Source organism: Bos indicus, chromosome 24 (genome assembly GCF_029378745.1).
Source record: "Bos indicus isolate NIAB-ARS_2022 breed Sahiwal x Tharparkar chromosome 24, NIAB-ARS_B.indTharparkar_mat_pri_1.0, whole genome shotgun sequence".
Classification (NCBI taxonomy): domain Eukaryota; kingdom Metazoa; phylum Chordata; class Mammalia; order Artiodactyla; family Bovidae; genus Bos; species Bos indicus.
This window is the reverse complement of record NC_091783.1, coordinates 40251475-40267125: the sequence shown is the minus strand read 5'-3', so window position 1 is coordinate 40267125 and position 15651 is coordinate 40251475. Positions and strand designations below refer to the sequence as shown.

Here is a 15651-nt window from a genome sequence, read left to right as displayed (position 1 = left end):
AGTTCACAAATATGTCAGTTGAAAAGCAGAAAACTTTTATTTTGGGGGTGTCATTTTTCCGCTGCTTTTCAATTTTGGAGTCTTTAGCAGACCAAAGGGAAATGCTTATATGCAGTTGCTCTCACTATTGAAAAAAAAAAGCAAGCTTGATAAAAGTTTGGCTGGGCCACTAACATGTAACAGCCTATCAGAACTTTCTGAAATTCACCAAAAGGGTTGAAATCCTAAAAGGAGAGGCTCTTCGGTTTTCCAAGTTTGATTTCTGTACAGTATATGTAACATATGCACATACTAGTGATCACAGCTACCGTTTATTTGTGGGTTAACTGAGAGCCAGGTATTATTTTTAGTACTTTACATACATCCACTCATTTCATCATCACCCCCAAACCCTGGGAGGTAGGTACTATTATTTAATATTGTTTTACAGTTACAGAAAGTAAGGTGGGGAGCGACTGAGTAGCTTTGTCCAGTGTTACGTAAGTAAATGGCAGAGCCAGGACTTGCCCAAAGAAGCCTAACTCCTCAGCCAGAGCTCTTAATTTGCACAATGCACTAGCTTCATCTTCATTCCACTCACAATTTACAGTGGAAGAGAGAGAGTGAAGAGGACGTTCTATTAGAAATGGGCTGAATTCTTTAGTCATTGCTACATCCTTGGTGATACGAAAGGGGAGATGACATTTTCACCCATATATCTGATACCAAATTAATATTTTTGGAAAGAAAAAAGTTGTTCAGATAAAGGAAAGAAAGCAAAGCTACTAAATTTCTAGCTTTTGGAAAATTACCAAATTGTACTAGAAACAGACATTTGCATGCCTCCACCTATTCCTCGTCTTGGGTGGAGGATGTAATACAATTGGCAGATGGTTTCACCGGAGGAGAAAAGGTCCTCACCAAGCTGAAACGTCTGACAGGAGGCAGCACAAAGGATCAGCTTTGTTTTCAGCATCGTGTTTACTGGCCCCCAAAGGACGGGCTCTTTCCAATTCATCCTCACCTCAGTTCACTTAAAAGAACCTGGCACCTGCTGTACTTATAACTGATTTCCTACTGTATGCAGAATCAGGATCAAAACAGCAACAGAAACCCTGATCTTTGCAAACATAAAGAAATGAATCTGAAAGAAAAGGAGGAATATTTTGGATGGAGACCTATGGAATATAATTCTATGAAATGTTCTAATGTTCTAATAAAGGAGAAATAACTTTTCTCAGCTTAATTTTCTTAACCTGGAAAAGGTCAAGGTCCAATCAGGAGATCTCTAAAAACCTGATTCTATCATTCTTTAAATTGAATTATGGTAAGACATGAACATTCTAGAAGCTTCATTTAAATCAGGGTTTCATTTACTTCTGATGTTATTCCATTTAAGCCTTCCATCTTGGCTTCTTCCTACTCCTAACCCTAGCCCAGTGCCTGGCACATCATAGACACTCAGTTTCTCTTAACAGATTGAATGAATGAATGAAACGGAAACGTTCAAAGAAGATTCTGGGACTCATATTCTTTCCTGGCTTCCTCCGGGGAACAGGAGTGGGTGTCAGGAAAGGCAAAAAGCTTGCTGCAGGCTCGACTGGTTGATAAAAGTTTGGCTGGGCCACCAATGTATAAACGCCTATCAGAACTTTCTGAAATTCACCAAGAAGGTTGAACTCCTAAAAGGGGATGCTCTTTGGTTTTCCAAGTTTGAATTGTGTACGGTATATGTGACATACACACAGTTTTCATTTTTCCACCTGGGCCGTTTCTTCTGACCAGTAAGAGTTGACGGCAGACCGTAAGGTTGATACAACCTACCTGGGCTGTGTCCCTGTTGGCATCAGGCAGTGCCATGACCATGAGGTGTAAGGCTTGAAACTGTACTCGGATGTGAGGCCCTCCTGACAAGAAAACAGAAATACCCACGTGTTGAATAACGCTAATGCATCCTGACAGCGTCTCTTGCTAACTAACACCGAGGGGCACAGGAGGGCCCCGACAGCTTTCAGTGCTAAAGACTTGGGTTTTGTGACCAAGAACGTGAGTCTGTTCCCTTGGACAGGAGACGGGCTCTATCAACTCCTTTTTAGCATCCCAGAACGCCAGTGCTGGAGCAGGTGGCCAATGAGACCCTCAAAATAATTCTGGATCCGTGTGACACTTCCCTTTTCAAAGCACTTGCACAGACCTTGCTTTTACTTTGATGCTATTAACAGTTGGCCTAAGGCTCGATTCAAGACAACATAAATCTTATTTCCACATAATGAGGCAGCCAAGCACAATTATTAGGAACACAAATTCTAGAATCAGATTCAAACTCTGCATCGACTACTAAGTCCCTGAGTGACCTTGGGCAAGCTATTCAACCCGTATGCTTCTAGCTTATCACCTATAGAATGGGGACTGTCATCATTCCTACCTCACTGGGCCCTTACCAAGGTTAAACGAGTTAATACATAGACTGTTTACATCAGTGCCTGCACAGTTACCTACATCAGTGCCTGCACAGTTACCTCTGTAGGTGTCATTATGATCAGCGACACTGACTTCAGATCTTAAAGGGATGTGGATGGAAAGCGAAGTGAAAGTCGCTCAGTCGTGTCTGACTCTTTGCGACCCCATGGACTATACAGGCCAGAATACTGGAGTGGGCAGCCTTTCCCTTCTTCAGGGGATCTTCCCAACCCAGGGATCGAACCCAGGTCTCCTGCATTGCGGGCAAGTTCTTTACCAGCTGAGCCACAAGGGAAGGTGACCACAGCTGGATCACTTGAGATTCTTGACTATTTTATTCCTCGGCAGTGACAGAAGGTGTCGCCAGAGGGTTGGCATCCTACTCCTGTGTGCTCTCAATGCTGGCTCTTTCCCTGTTTTGGGGAAAGGATTTTAGGAAAATCCATCCAACAACGGGATAATCCACAACCGGCTGTGCTGAAAATGGAGGGTAAGCTGGAGCATCCGGCTTTGCCCGGTTCTCTCTGTTTTCTCCCCAAAGTGGTCTCTTGGTGGGGAGGCCCTGGAGGGAAGCATGCAGTTCTGTAATCCCTGGGGAGCTCTCAAGTTGCAGGAAAATCTATCAATTTACGGCTCAGTGGATAAAGGCAGTCAGCTGCCTACAGTTACTTGGCTTTACAGTAGTGGAAACACTCTTGTGACAAGTTCCTAGGTCACAGGAGGTCATGGGCACCCGAGTTAAGAGTGGATGACTGATGTGAGTAACCACGAAATGAAGGAACAGTTGGCAGGAGTATTTATAGGCTCATGTCATATTGCCCAGCAAATCCTCATGTGGATTTTTAAAAATTTATGTCAGATTTGTAAACAAAAATGACACAGGTCCAGGTTGCTTTTAAAAATGGCTAATGCATGCTGACGTGAGTTTGTCTGAATCACAGGCACCATCGGGAGCATGTCTCAGCATAAATGTTTGGGGACAGAGAAGACATGATTTTAATGCGTATCTTCCAGACTGTCTATAATTTTCTAATGCAACCCAGAAAACCTCTGGAGGAAAACAATAGATGCAGATGCAGGCTCTGTATTTCCATCAATTCCAGATAAATTACGAAATCCCCTTTAAGATTAAAAATCTAAACTGGCAAATAATCCATTTTCATTTCCCTTAGGAAACCTGGCCCTGCACGGTTTTGTGGTTAATCGCTTTGCAGTTAATTCATTTATGGCATCCTAGTTGAGTCTTTTTCCCCCCCTGCCCTGAGGTCATTATTTTCCCAAAAAATTATTAAAGTTGTCTGGAAAGTATCTAAGGTTTGATTGATCAACTATTAGTCTTCTAATTTTATGGGAAATTTTTGGACCAAGTTTGAAAAGGGAAAATGAAAAGTGGAAAAGACTATACTTTAGAGTAAAACTAGGGGTGGCTTAAACACAGATGTCCACTGTTCTTCCCTTCAGAAATCTCATTAAAACTAGAGCTTACCCCAGGTGGGAAAAAGGCCATTTTCCCTGCTGGTCACAGCCCAGAACTCTGGGTTCCCTGCAGGGTTGGCTGGTATCAAATTAATCACTGCAATCTAGTATTTTCCACTTTCAAAGTCACATAGAGAAACCTGGACCCTCCTGTGAACCTTCTCAGGATCTTTTCCAGATTCTTTCCATTCCCTGAAGCACACTGGCTTCAACATCTGAATAGAGGTATGAAGAAGAACTAAATATGATTTCCTTCTTAAACACAATTCTCTGAACAGGTCTTATATGGGAGACTGATTCCTCCTTGCATAATTTCCTGAGACCAAAAGAAAAAAAAAAACGAGAACAAAAAATCCCTCTGTGGCACCCTTTGTTTTGATGAACTGTTCAGTATATAAGCTGCAGATCAAGGTGAAGCTAAGACTTCTGCAGCCCATCTTCCAGGACAGCAAACTTTACAGAAGCTCCTGTGTTTCTGACTTACAAACAAAGAGGTTCTGCTTCTGCCATGGCTGAGTAAGCTCCTTGCCAATCAACTCTCCTTAAGATAACCATAAACTCTGGGCAAAGTACAAAAAGCAGCCACACAAGGCTGTGGAGAATGAACAAAGGCAGGCAGATTCAGGACAGGACCGGACACTTAGAATTAGGGAACAGTGGAGGGAGAGTGTCTAATCACCTGGCTTTCAGTCTGAAGTCAGGCCATAGAGAGCACGGCATAAGGTGGCTAAATTTCCAAAAGAAAGCCCCAGTTTTTCTGGCCTGAACAATGCGAGGGCTGGGTTCAGGATGACCACACTGGGGAGTTATGGGGAATCCCAGAAAGGTCAAAAGGTAGAAGGCCCCAGTTCTGGTTTAAAATCCACCCAAATCTTGGCTCACCCCATAAATCATGCATATGTGGAGTAGCACAGGTAAAGATTAACAAACTGTCTGCTTAAATACAAACAAAAAGCAAAACCATCCAAAAAATCCCATTCTCTGGAGAAATATTACAGAGTACAGGGTCTCAAAAAAAAAAAAAGCCACCATGTTACAGATACAGTTTAAAGTTACTTGACATAAACACTGGCCCATTTTCAAGAGAAGAGACAAATCAACAGAGACCAACCCTCAGATGACCCAGATGTTAAAACTAGTTATGAAGTAGCTATCATACTGACAGAACTAGTAAAGTAGTTATCATACTGATAACTATGCTCAAGGATGTGAAGGAAAACAGACTTACAGTGAATGAAAGGACAGGCAAGGTCAATAAATAGAAAATAGGTATAAAGTAGCCACTGGAAATTCTACAACTGGGAATATATTGGGTTGGCCAAAAACTTTGTTCAGATTTTCTATAAGATGTTATGGAAAAAACCTGAACTAACTTTTTGGCCAAGTCAATACAATATCTGAAATTAAAAAAAAAAAAAAAAGAAAGAATAAGAGAAATAGTTCTCTCTGTCACAAAACAAAAATGCTACATCTTACAAAGAACAGAGACACTGGTCACAGCATGTCAATTAAAGCTTAGAAAAGTCTCTAATCATAATCTCTTCTCTGAAGACATAAAGGATTGTTTTATGAATCTGGTTTAGTTAAACATTTTAAAGATTGAGAACCAACTAATTTCCAGGACAAGTTTTGTCAAAAAACTTCGGATGTTGTTATTATTTTCTTTCATTGTGGTTTTAAGGATTTGATGGTTCTGGCCAACCTGCCAAAGGTTGTAAACTGGCAGATACTGATAATACTTGTTATGTTCATGTAGTGTTTTAAAACGTCAATTTTTGGCTCACATTCTCAAATTACCAATAAGACTTTCATCATTAAAGCCTGGATTTTGGCTTTCACTCCTGCGTGGTAACCTCTTTGAGAACTGAGCAGTGGCCAACCTCTTTATATGGATATATCTTCTCAGTCGGGCCATGGTCTCTTTCTGTCCATACAGAATCACCATTTACTTAGCAAGCTTATACATATGTAGGCTGTGAACCCTGAATTCCTCAGGTTAGGAGTCAAAGCCCACACTATGTAACACCTTTCCACTTTTCTAAATTTCTCTCGTCACACCTTCTTGAATACTCAACCCTTAGGAGGAATTTACTTTCTTACTGCCAAATACAAGCCATGCTGACCAGTTTCTATACTTTTTTTAATCCAAGTACCTTAGCTAAGGGCTTCCCAGGTGGTGCTAATGGTAAAGAACCCACTTGCCAATGCAGGAGACCTAAGAGACACAGGTTCAGATCCCTGGGTCAGGAAGATTCTCTAGCGGAGGGCACGGCAACCCATTCTAGTATTTTTGCCTGGGAAATTCCATGGACAGAGGAGCCTGTTGGGCTACAGTCCATGGGGTTGCAATGGGGTCGCAAAGAGTTGGACATAACTGAAGCAACTTAGCACGCACACACGCATGGATCTCAGCTAAGGCCTCATCTATGTGACTTCATAAGCTTCAGAAACACTATGCAATATAGTAATTTTCAGAGACAAAACTCTTTCTTGTTTCATGCTACATCATCGGATCTAGGACACTGGATTTAAAGAAGGGAGAGATCTTCTATTTTTGAAAGACTGTTATATACCAGTCACTGTCTTAGATGTCTTCATTCAATATTCACAACAACTTTGACAAGTAGTTATTATCTGTAATCTACAGGGGCAGCCATAAAGCTCAGAAAGGCTGACTGCATGGTTAACAGATGTTTGAGCAGGAATTCATATCTCAAGACCTTGGTCCTTCTACATCCCTCTCTGCCTTTTAATGATTATGAAAAGTTACTCATATTCAACTCTTTGCAATCCCATGGACTGTAGCCCACCAGTCTCCTCTGTCCATGAAATTCTCCAGGCAAGAATACTGGAGAGGGTGGCCATTCCCTTCTTCAGGGGATCTTCCTGACCCAGGGATCGAACCAGGGTTTCCTGCACTGCAGGCAGATTCTTTAGCATCTGAGCCACCATTATAAAACCCTCTAAATCCTAATGACCAGACTTTAAATATATACATGCAAAGAGATGACAGTTTACCATCAAACTCAATACTTCGCCAAGCACTACCAGGAAACAGCAAATGTATACACTTAAGATCACATCTGATTATGCATCTTTATTCTGCTCTGTGCCACTTCATTGACCTTGTATCTTATCCATTCGCATGTAACTTCTTCCACCTACTTTCCATTAGAGTGATGAAGGCAGGTATATATTCCACGGGAAAGAGAGAGGTGGGCAGTTCTCTGAAAAAGGCTTTCAGCATCACTGCAGCTTCTCTATGGCACATTTTCTCCCATTTAAACTTGTCAGCATTAAACTTGGCATCCAGTTCTTCACGGTATTGCTGAAAATCAAGGAAAACAGTGAGTTTACAACCTGATCCCCCTCTCTTCCCCTTTAAAAACTGTCATTACACAAACTATTTTTGTAATTAGATTGAAATGCCAGTATCTACTAAGCTCCTCTTTTTCAACACGATTGAAGAACTGAAATAGCTCTTTCTGAATGTATTTTTAAAAAAAAAAACATTCTCTAAAATCCTTTTAGAATAATGCTAATCTTAAAGTAATTTGCCATCTGTACAAATACAAAAGTTCTTTACTCAGATCATAGCTTCATTTATATCGTTTTGGCAGAATACTGACTATCCCCACATGATAAATGCACTGCTAGATTTTGACAAAGCCTCTATTTCTTTTTTTCCCCCCAATGATTCCTTTCTTCTGCCACCTCATCTTATACTAATATTTCTAAATTCAATGAAGGATGTATGCCTCTTGGCTGGTTTACATACAGAATGAAAACTAACCCAACAAAGGAACTCTGACCTCACTGCAACATGCATACCCATGACGTCTTCCTGGAGCAAATACAGAAGTTTCATGCCAAGCTGGACACATGTCTTCCACATGCCTGCATGCTTGCCCGGTACTTTGTAAGGTTTGGAACACTGTGTTAATACTTTTTAAAAAAATCACTAAATGTCCTTAAGTTGATTTGGGTTATCCATTTTAGATTATTAACTCATTTGATGGCCAGTACCCCCAGGGCATTCTATTGCTCCCTGAACTACAGGGTTTACCAATAACACCAGGCAGTTATAGTCAGTTTCCCAACTAACAATAACTGCTTCAAAAAGGATACTTTAAAAAAGAAAACTGTGAAAAATCCTTAAGGCCTTTGCTTTATTCTCAAGAGAAACCTAAGTCTTCCAGCCTTGAACGTGCAAGAGAAGCTAGAGGATGACAAGGTGAGATTTATCATCCATCTCTGGTGGCCAGGTGGAAAAGTGATCTGGTGGTGGAGGGGGGGAGCAGGTGAGGGGCTTGGTGCTGGTGGGGATAAGGCTGGGGAAACCGAAAGCAGCCGCTGGCATTTCTGGTGACGGATAATCAGCGACTAACCTAGGTGAGCAGTTGCAGGACAGGAAGAAGAGGTGGCATTTAAGCAACACCCAGGAGGGAAAATTCTCAAGGAGAGGCGATGGGTTGAATATGAGACTCAGAGGGAGAAATAAAAGTCCAGGATGGCTCTCAGATTGCAGGCTGGGATAGAATGGGCAGAAGGAGGTGCTATTGACAAGAAGTGGAGGGGGAGGAGCCAATGTTTCCCTGTCCCACTGCCCGAGAGCCAAGGGGAAGCTGGTTTTCAGGAAGCACTGGCAAGAGCAGGATAATTCAGATCCACTTCCACAGACCTATGCCACAAGAGGCTGGCTGAAACACTAGGTGACTGTTGTTGAAAACTTCCAGTGCTTCCCTGTCACCTACGGGGAAACATGGCCCCAGGATCAAGGGCAGGCTCTAGAACCACACTCATTAAAATTTTTTTTTTTTTTTTACTATGGTAAGAGTCACATAATATAAAAACACTATTTTAACCACGTTTAACTGTGCAGTTCTGTGGCACTAACTACATTCACATCATTGTCCAACTCTCACCATCATCCATCTCCCTAATATTTCATCTTCCTAAACTGAAACTCTGTCCCCAGTAGACACTAAGTCCCCGGCTCCCTGCCGCATCTTCCAACCGCCCCTCCCCCAAACCCTGGCATCCATCAAGGTACTTTCTGACTCTAGGAATCTGACTCTTAGGTACCTCGTATAAGTGGAATCAAGCAGCATTTGTCTGTACCTACTGTATACTGGAATGCATTCTTAAGGTATAACCACATTCTTTAGGTGTTTATCCTGGTTCCACAATGGTCTAGTTGAAGGCCTGTGAAGTTTCCCACTGCATAACAGGGATATTCAAACAACCTTGCAGAGATTAAACTGGATAACACAGAGCTCAGGGGGCGGGGCATGCCCACAGAGAGCGCTCAGTAAGTGCTGGCCGCATTTACCCTCCCTCGTCTCTGCTACAACCTCTAGTGTTATTACTACGGGAAACCTATGTGTATGTGGACTGCTATTCGGGGAGTAATGGCACCTCGTTCTGTCTAGAGGGCCAACAGAAAGGAGGGGAAGGACACCCTCCCTGAGTTTGGAGCAGAGCACATTGGAAGCTGGTGCAGAGCTCCACGGTGTCCTAAACAAGGGACCAGATGAACCAGGGGCCGACTCTTCCTCACCAGAGACGGGTGGATGTTTAAACTGTTAATGAGGACGCTAGGCAAGGATCCGGAGAAGGCAATGGCACCCCACTCCAGTATTCTTGCCTGGAAAATCCCATGGACGGAGGGGGCCTGGTGGGCTGCAGTCCATGGGGTCGCTAGGAGTCGGACATGACTGAGCGACTTCACTTTCCCTTTTCACTTTCATGCATTGGAGAAGGAAATGGCAACCCACTCCAGTGTTCTTGCCTGGAGAATCCCAGGGACGGGGGAGCCTGGTGGGCTGCCGTCTATGGGGTCGCACAGAGTCGGACTGTGTGACTCTGTAGGACTGTACGACTGAAGCGACTTAGCAGCAGCAGCAGCAGGCAAGGATCAGGAGCCAGGGCCTTAAACCTCGTCTGAGCAAATATCCATCCCGCTTCTCCTCCTGAGGTAATTTTACAAAAATGCAAATAACCCACCTTCAGCCTCAAAAAACCAGTTCAGGGTGGGAAACCAGAAGACCAGGTAACATCCTCACAAAGCATTTAGAGCAGACTCTGAATAATTGAAATGAGTCAAAAAAAGAAAGCCATGCACGTCAAAGCAGTCTGCTTTCTTCCATAAAATATATTCCCCAGTGTTTGGCTCAAATTTCTGTCATTTGTGGAAAAGAAAATTACTGGAAACACCGAGCCATTAAATTGGTTCCAAATGACCCAAGGCCTCACGTCCAGGATGGGCTCGGCGGTTGGTGCCCTGAGAGGCTAAATCCGCAGCTTCCCCCAAGGATGCTTCCCTGTAAGTCTAACCAGGCTCTGAAAGTACAACCCACAGTGATACCTGAGGGTTAGAGTCAGCTACTTGGCACAACTTGACGATAATTATGAGGGAGATTTTTTTTTTTTAAACTTTCTTTCCCCAAGCACATTTCTAGAAAAAAATAGTCTAACTGATGAAAACATTTTTTTAAGTTTCAAGTTTGAACAAAGGGAAGAAATAAAGACCCCTTGGCTGTATCAAGTTGCAATGCCTTTCTAACTGCAGTATTCCCTTGTTTCTATTCACTGACCCAGCATTCTTCCACACTGGCTTTCCTGGAGCTCAAACCACGAAAACATCTGGAATACATTTTTCGGACGGACAAGAAATGGAATTAAATAGGCTGAAACTACATAAAACCGATTAAGGGCCAAAAGGGACTTTTACCTAATGTGGTTCAGGAATGCATGCGTCTATTAGAGCACGTTAAAGGAATTACTGGCCTTTGATAAGTGCTTTTCAGTCAAAGATTAGCTAGAGAAAAGCAACGTGTGCTATGATGTTAAACTTCATACACACAAGAAACATTGTGTAATCTTTTCTCCTTTGAATTATTTTCAAAAATAGAAATTTTAAATCATATCCATTATGCTCCCACTCTTCCCTACTAATTTGTGCGCGCGCGCGCACACACACACACACACACACACACAGAGAATAAGTCAGTAAGAACATGTACAAATACAGCTTCCCTATTATGGAGGGAAGTTTAGAGGGATGGAGTCTGATTCGGTTTAGGAAACTTGTTCTCCTGACTTCATTTTGGTTCTCTGACTCTACAGATATAACCACAAAGACTTAACCAAGAAGTGACAGCTTTTGTTCTCGGATTTAGGAGACATTTATTTAGAAGTATATGTAAAAACTGTTCCTGTGAGAAGCTGAAACAAAAACCAGATCCCATTTAGCAAGTATGAACCTTAAGGAGCCATTAGGAATTTTCCTGCATTTTAAGCGAACCTGTGCCAGGATTTAGTAATCTCTACTCCCAAGGAAGTCACATCCCAGAGACATGCAGTGACAAAGTGTGGACCACCACTCAGGTTTCCCTTCAAAACAGAACTGGCTGTTCATCTGCAAAAACTCCAGGTGGATGACTCCCCAGCTGCTGGCACCTTCTGCTCAGCCTCAGGCCCTTCCCCAGGGTTGGGGCTGACAGTGCACAGGGTGATGGTCCCGCCTGCACCTGGTCTGAGGCTCGACACCCCCAAGTTCGCCTCCCCCGACCCTCGATCCTTGAGAAGCAAGGTCCTCCTGTAACCCTCTTCTCCTCCTAACTTGGTCCCAGCACCTGCTTTCTGGAGCTTCCAAAGATATAGCCTATTGATTCTCAGTTTCCACCTTGAAAAATATCTCCTCATACTTCTATATAAGACTGAAATTGCTGATACAAATAGAATCTCCCAAAGCATGTGCCAAAATGAATTAGGGAAGAGATGCTTTCCCGCCCCTACACAATTCCTTTTAATAGTTCTGAACACAGTCAAGTTCCCTTTTCCCTCTCCCTGAGGTTTTTTTCCTCAAGGATTCATTATTGACAACTGCTCATGTCTCCAGGTCCACCCACCAGGGAGTGACCCAGGGCAGAAAGGGACTCTTCATCTGTGTACCGGCAGAGCAAGTGGGATGTCTTGCTGGCAACTGATGAGCAAAGCTTCCCTTTAATTCTTTTCTTTGCTGAACTGAAGACTTAGCCTCCATACAGAGGGAAGAAAGTAAAGGAATTCCCACTGCATGGTGGTTTTAGATGTAGATGCTAACATTACCTTCAATGGAACTGGGTTTCAGAACTGCTGAGGGAGTATTTTAGTGGTTACAGCCATTCCTACAAATTCCTATAAGGATGTTCATTAAAAGGAAAGCCAGAGAATGTTTCTAAGTTTAAAACAACTGACAATAGATACCAGGGGTCATCTAATAGTGGCTCAGTGAATTCTAGGACAAAGAGTAAACTTTGTCGTAGAATTCAGTAAAAAAAACTGAAGTGTTTAACCCCCAAAATAATGATGGGACAAGACAAGCGGCAGTTTCTGAGAGTGAACTGATGTGTTCTTTTACTGTTGTTTGCTTTTATTATTGTTGTTTTAATTTAAAAGAATGCACAGCTCAGGATCATGGAATAACATTTCGTCATAGGTGTTGAGGAACGCTCTACAGTGCCAAGTGAGAGAATCAGAAATGATGACAACACCACAGAGGATGCCTGTGTGAACTGATCCAGTTAGTTGAGATCTCTAACGAGGAAGAGAGACAATGTTTGGTACCTTGACTTTGGCAGTACATCCTGAAAGTCGAAAGATCCCTTCAGATTCCAGACCCGATTCCTCAACTTTCTCAAAGAACTAGAAAGCAATGATACAAGACAGAAATAAATACCTCCATATGATTATGAGCATTTAAAATAACAACGATGATGAAAACGATACATTACCAAGCATACAGACATGCCAGGTACTTGAATGCCTAGTTAAACATTCACACGCCCCCAGGAGGTCAACACTAGCCTCCGATTGGCAAATGAGGAAATAGAGACTTAGGGTTGTTTTTCACTTTCCCAGGGTCATCCTTAAAAGTGACGCACCAACTCTGTTCTTAACCACGAAAGCACATTGCCCCTTAAATATTTTAACATCTGATTACTGTATCTTTCTGCAGGTCAACCAGTAAGCCAGTTCAGTTGCTCAGTCGTGTCTGACTCTTTGCAATCCCATGGACTGCACCACAACAGGCTTCCCTGTCCATTACCAACTCCCAGAGCTTGCTCAAACTCATGTCCATTGAGTCAGCGTCACCAACCAGTAAGAAAAGACCCTAAATTACTATCATTAGTTACACTATTCTAGCTAAGACACTGTGCATGCACGCAGGCCCAGTTGTGTCCAACTCTTTGCGACCCCTGTCCGTGGAATTTTCCCAGGCAGTAACACTGGAATGGGCTATCATTTCCTTCTCCAGGGGATCTTCCTGATCCAGGGATCGAGCCTATGTCTGTTGCATCTAACCTGCACAGGCAGCGGAGTTCTTTTCCACTGTACCACCAGAGAAGCCCAAGACACTGTAGGGCTTCTCAAAATCTGACCAAGGAATTAGAAATTGTAAAGGCTTATCTGTCTCATGGTAATGGTGATGCTTCACTATTAAATAATAATAAACACTAACACTGTGCACTTAAGAGCGTGTCAGACAACATTCTCAGCACTTTACATATATTAATGCACGTGACCCTCATGATGATTCTGTGGTGTCCCCATTCTACAGCTGAAGAGACTGAGGCATGGGAGGGGTAAAGATTTGCCCATGTTCACACAGCAAGAGCAGGATTCCGAGTCTCTGCTATTTTCCCTTCGAGAAATGATGATGCCTGGAACTAAGGCAGCTCCTGCAGGTATGAAGAGATGTAAGTATTTAGGGAGAAGAGACTTCTTCCTGAGAAAAGCCTCTACCCCCAGGAGTGGAAGAACACCACCTCCAGTGTCTTACAAGAGCACCGCTAACCTCAGCAGTACCCAGAATGAGCCTCTATTGAGGAGTTAATGTGAGAGGAACCAGGCAGCATGCGGTGCACCTTCTGTGGGCTAGGCTTCTGTTCCTACGTAATAATACAAACGTGTGTTGAATCTTCTCAGTCAGATTTTTATGCATTTTCTTCAGACTGTGTCCTCTTCCTAGAGGATAAAGGGCACAATAATGGTTCAACCCAAGGATGGAAAGGAATCTTAGAGTCACCATGGACTTGCTCTCCTTTGCATCTATCTCTTGCTGGCTGTGTGTTTCTGGGCGTGTTATCTCACCCTATGATGCCTCAGTTGCCTCACCAGTAGAAAGGAGATGACCATAGCGACCTCCTGGGGCTCAGTGATGGTCAGATGTGACAGGACACAGAGATCAAATGTGGCCCAGTGGAGGGAGGCGCCCTGGGGATGCACACGCTGGGCAGGCCTTGGCATCCTCTGGACCCCGTTTGCTATCCTCCCTGCGCCTATGGGCGGCCAGTCAGTCACCCGACTGGAGGAGTAGCTCAGTTTGAGGTATTGGTACCCAAACTGAGGAAGACAGGAAAGAGAAGTGCTGTTGTGAATAAAGTATGTGTCCTCTGTCAGTATTTTCACATATCATTTAAAAACTGAATTTAAGGGACTTCCCTGAAGGTCCAATGGTTAAGACTCCACGCTTTCAATGCGGAGGGTGCAGGTTTCATCCCTCGTCAGGGAACTAAGATCCCACATGCCACAGAGTGTAGTTAAAAAAAAAAACACTCAAAAAATGGAATTTAAAATTCAACAAGATTTGTATTTAGGGCTTGGAATTTTACTTGTACTACTGGATATCCCTATTGAATAAACCACAGTAAATTGTCGGCTATAAAAGGTGGGGCTTAAAAGCAAATGAGCCATCTGCCAGTGAGGGTCACTGAGACAACTGTATTGTTCAGACATCATTTTCACAACTTCCTAAACCAGAAATCTTCTTTGTCGCAATATATACTTTCCCAGGCACTCTGAAAACACCACCAGAATAAGCTGATTTCTAGACTTTATTTAGCTTTGTCTGGAAAATTCATTTAAATAGTAATACACACACATCGCAAAACACCCAACCTGTGATGTATCTCAGCAAATACTTGTAAGATTAATAAATGGACTATTAGTAATTAGTAGTTATCTTTTATCCAGGAGAGAATAATCATATACACACACACAAACACATACATACACACAAATATTTTAAAAATATTGGAACAAATGTAACAGAAGGACGCCATGTGACAGCATCTGTGTCCATAACCTGATGCTTTCTGGCTGGACAATGCAACAGAGGTTCTTAGCAAGGCAAACACACCCAGGCACCTTAGATGTCACGTGGATGCAAGGAGGGAAGCTGAGAGTTACAGAAACCCGAGTCCTAAAGGGGCCTTCATGTCTTTAGATCTAAGAATATTCATCGGCGGGTTTCTGAATAGCATACTACAAGCACAGAGCTCTATGAACTCCCCAGTTATGTACACCGAACTCACCTTTTGTAACACAAGAGGAACTTTGACCCCAGAGTCTTTCCTTCGGTCATTTTCTAGCAGGACTGTGAGGGGAACTCCAAAAATCCCACTGTCTTCATTGTAAAACAGAAGGGGGAGAAAAAAAAGAGTCAGAAAAGCACTGTCTTATTCCCGTGTGTCAAAATGTTAGAGTCAGAGTAAGTCTCAATACCTCGTCCTTTGACTTTCTCTGTTTTGTTTCTTTTCAGCTGAATTCGAAAGGCATCAAAAAAGGCTGTCAATTCAATCAGAGAGAGATGGCGGATTTTCTTCATGTCTTCCGCAGACAGATCTTCTGCTTTGGTTAGGCCAAATCTGGTTTTCTGAACAACAAATTTCTAAAATACATATTGAGGAT

The 15651-nt window shown here is 42.8% G+C and overlaps 1 protein-coding gene across 2 annotated transcripts in view; it reads right to left on the bottom strand.

Annotated features, from left to right (window-relative positions):
- Window positions 1-15651, bottom strand: part of ARHGAP28 (Rho GTPase activating protein 28) — a 139387-nt gene that overhangs the window by 16147 nt on the left and 107589 nt on the right. For both annotated transcript variants that reach the window (XM_019986426.2, XM_070778922.1), the window contains exons 9-13: window positions 15466-15631; window positions 15276-15367; window positions 12526-12603; window positions 7081-7243; window positions 1804-1886 (exon numbers count right to left, since the gene is read on the bottom strand). In XM_019986426.2, coding sequence (XP_019841985.2) covers window positions 1804-1886; window positions 7081-7243; window positions 12526-12603; window positions 15276-15367; window positions 15466-15631 — 582 coding nt within the window. The remainder of the gene's footprint in view (window positions 1-1803; window positions 1887-7080; window positions 7244-12525; window positions 12604-15275; window positions 15368-15465; window positions 15632-15651) is intronic.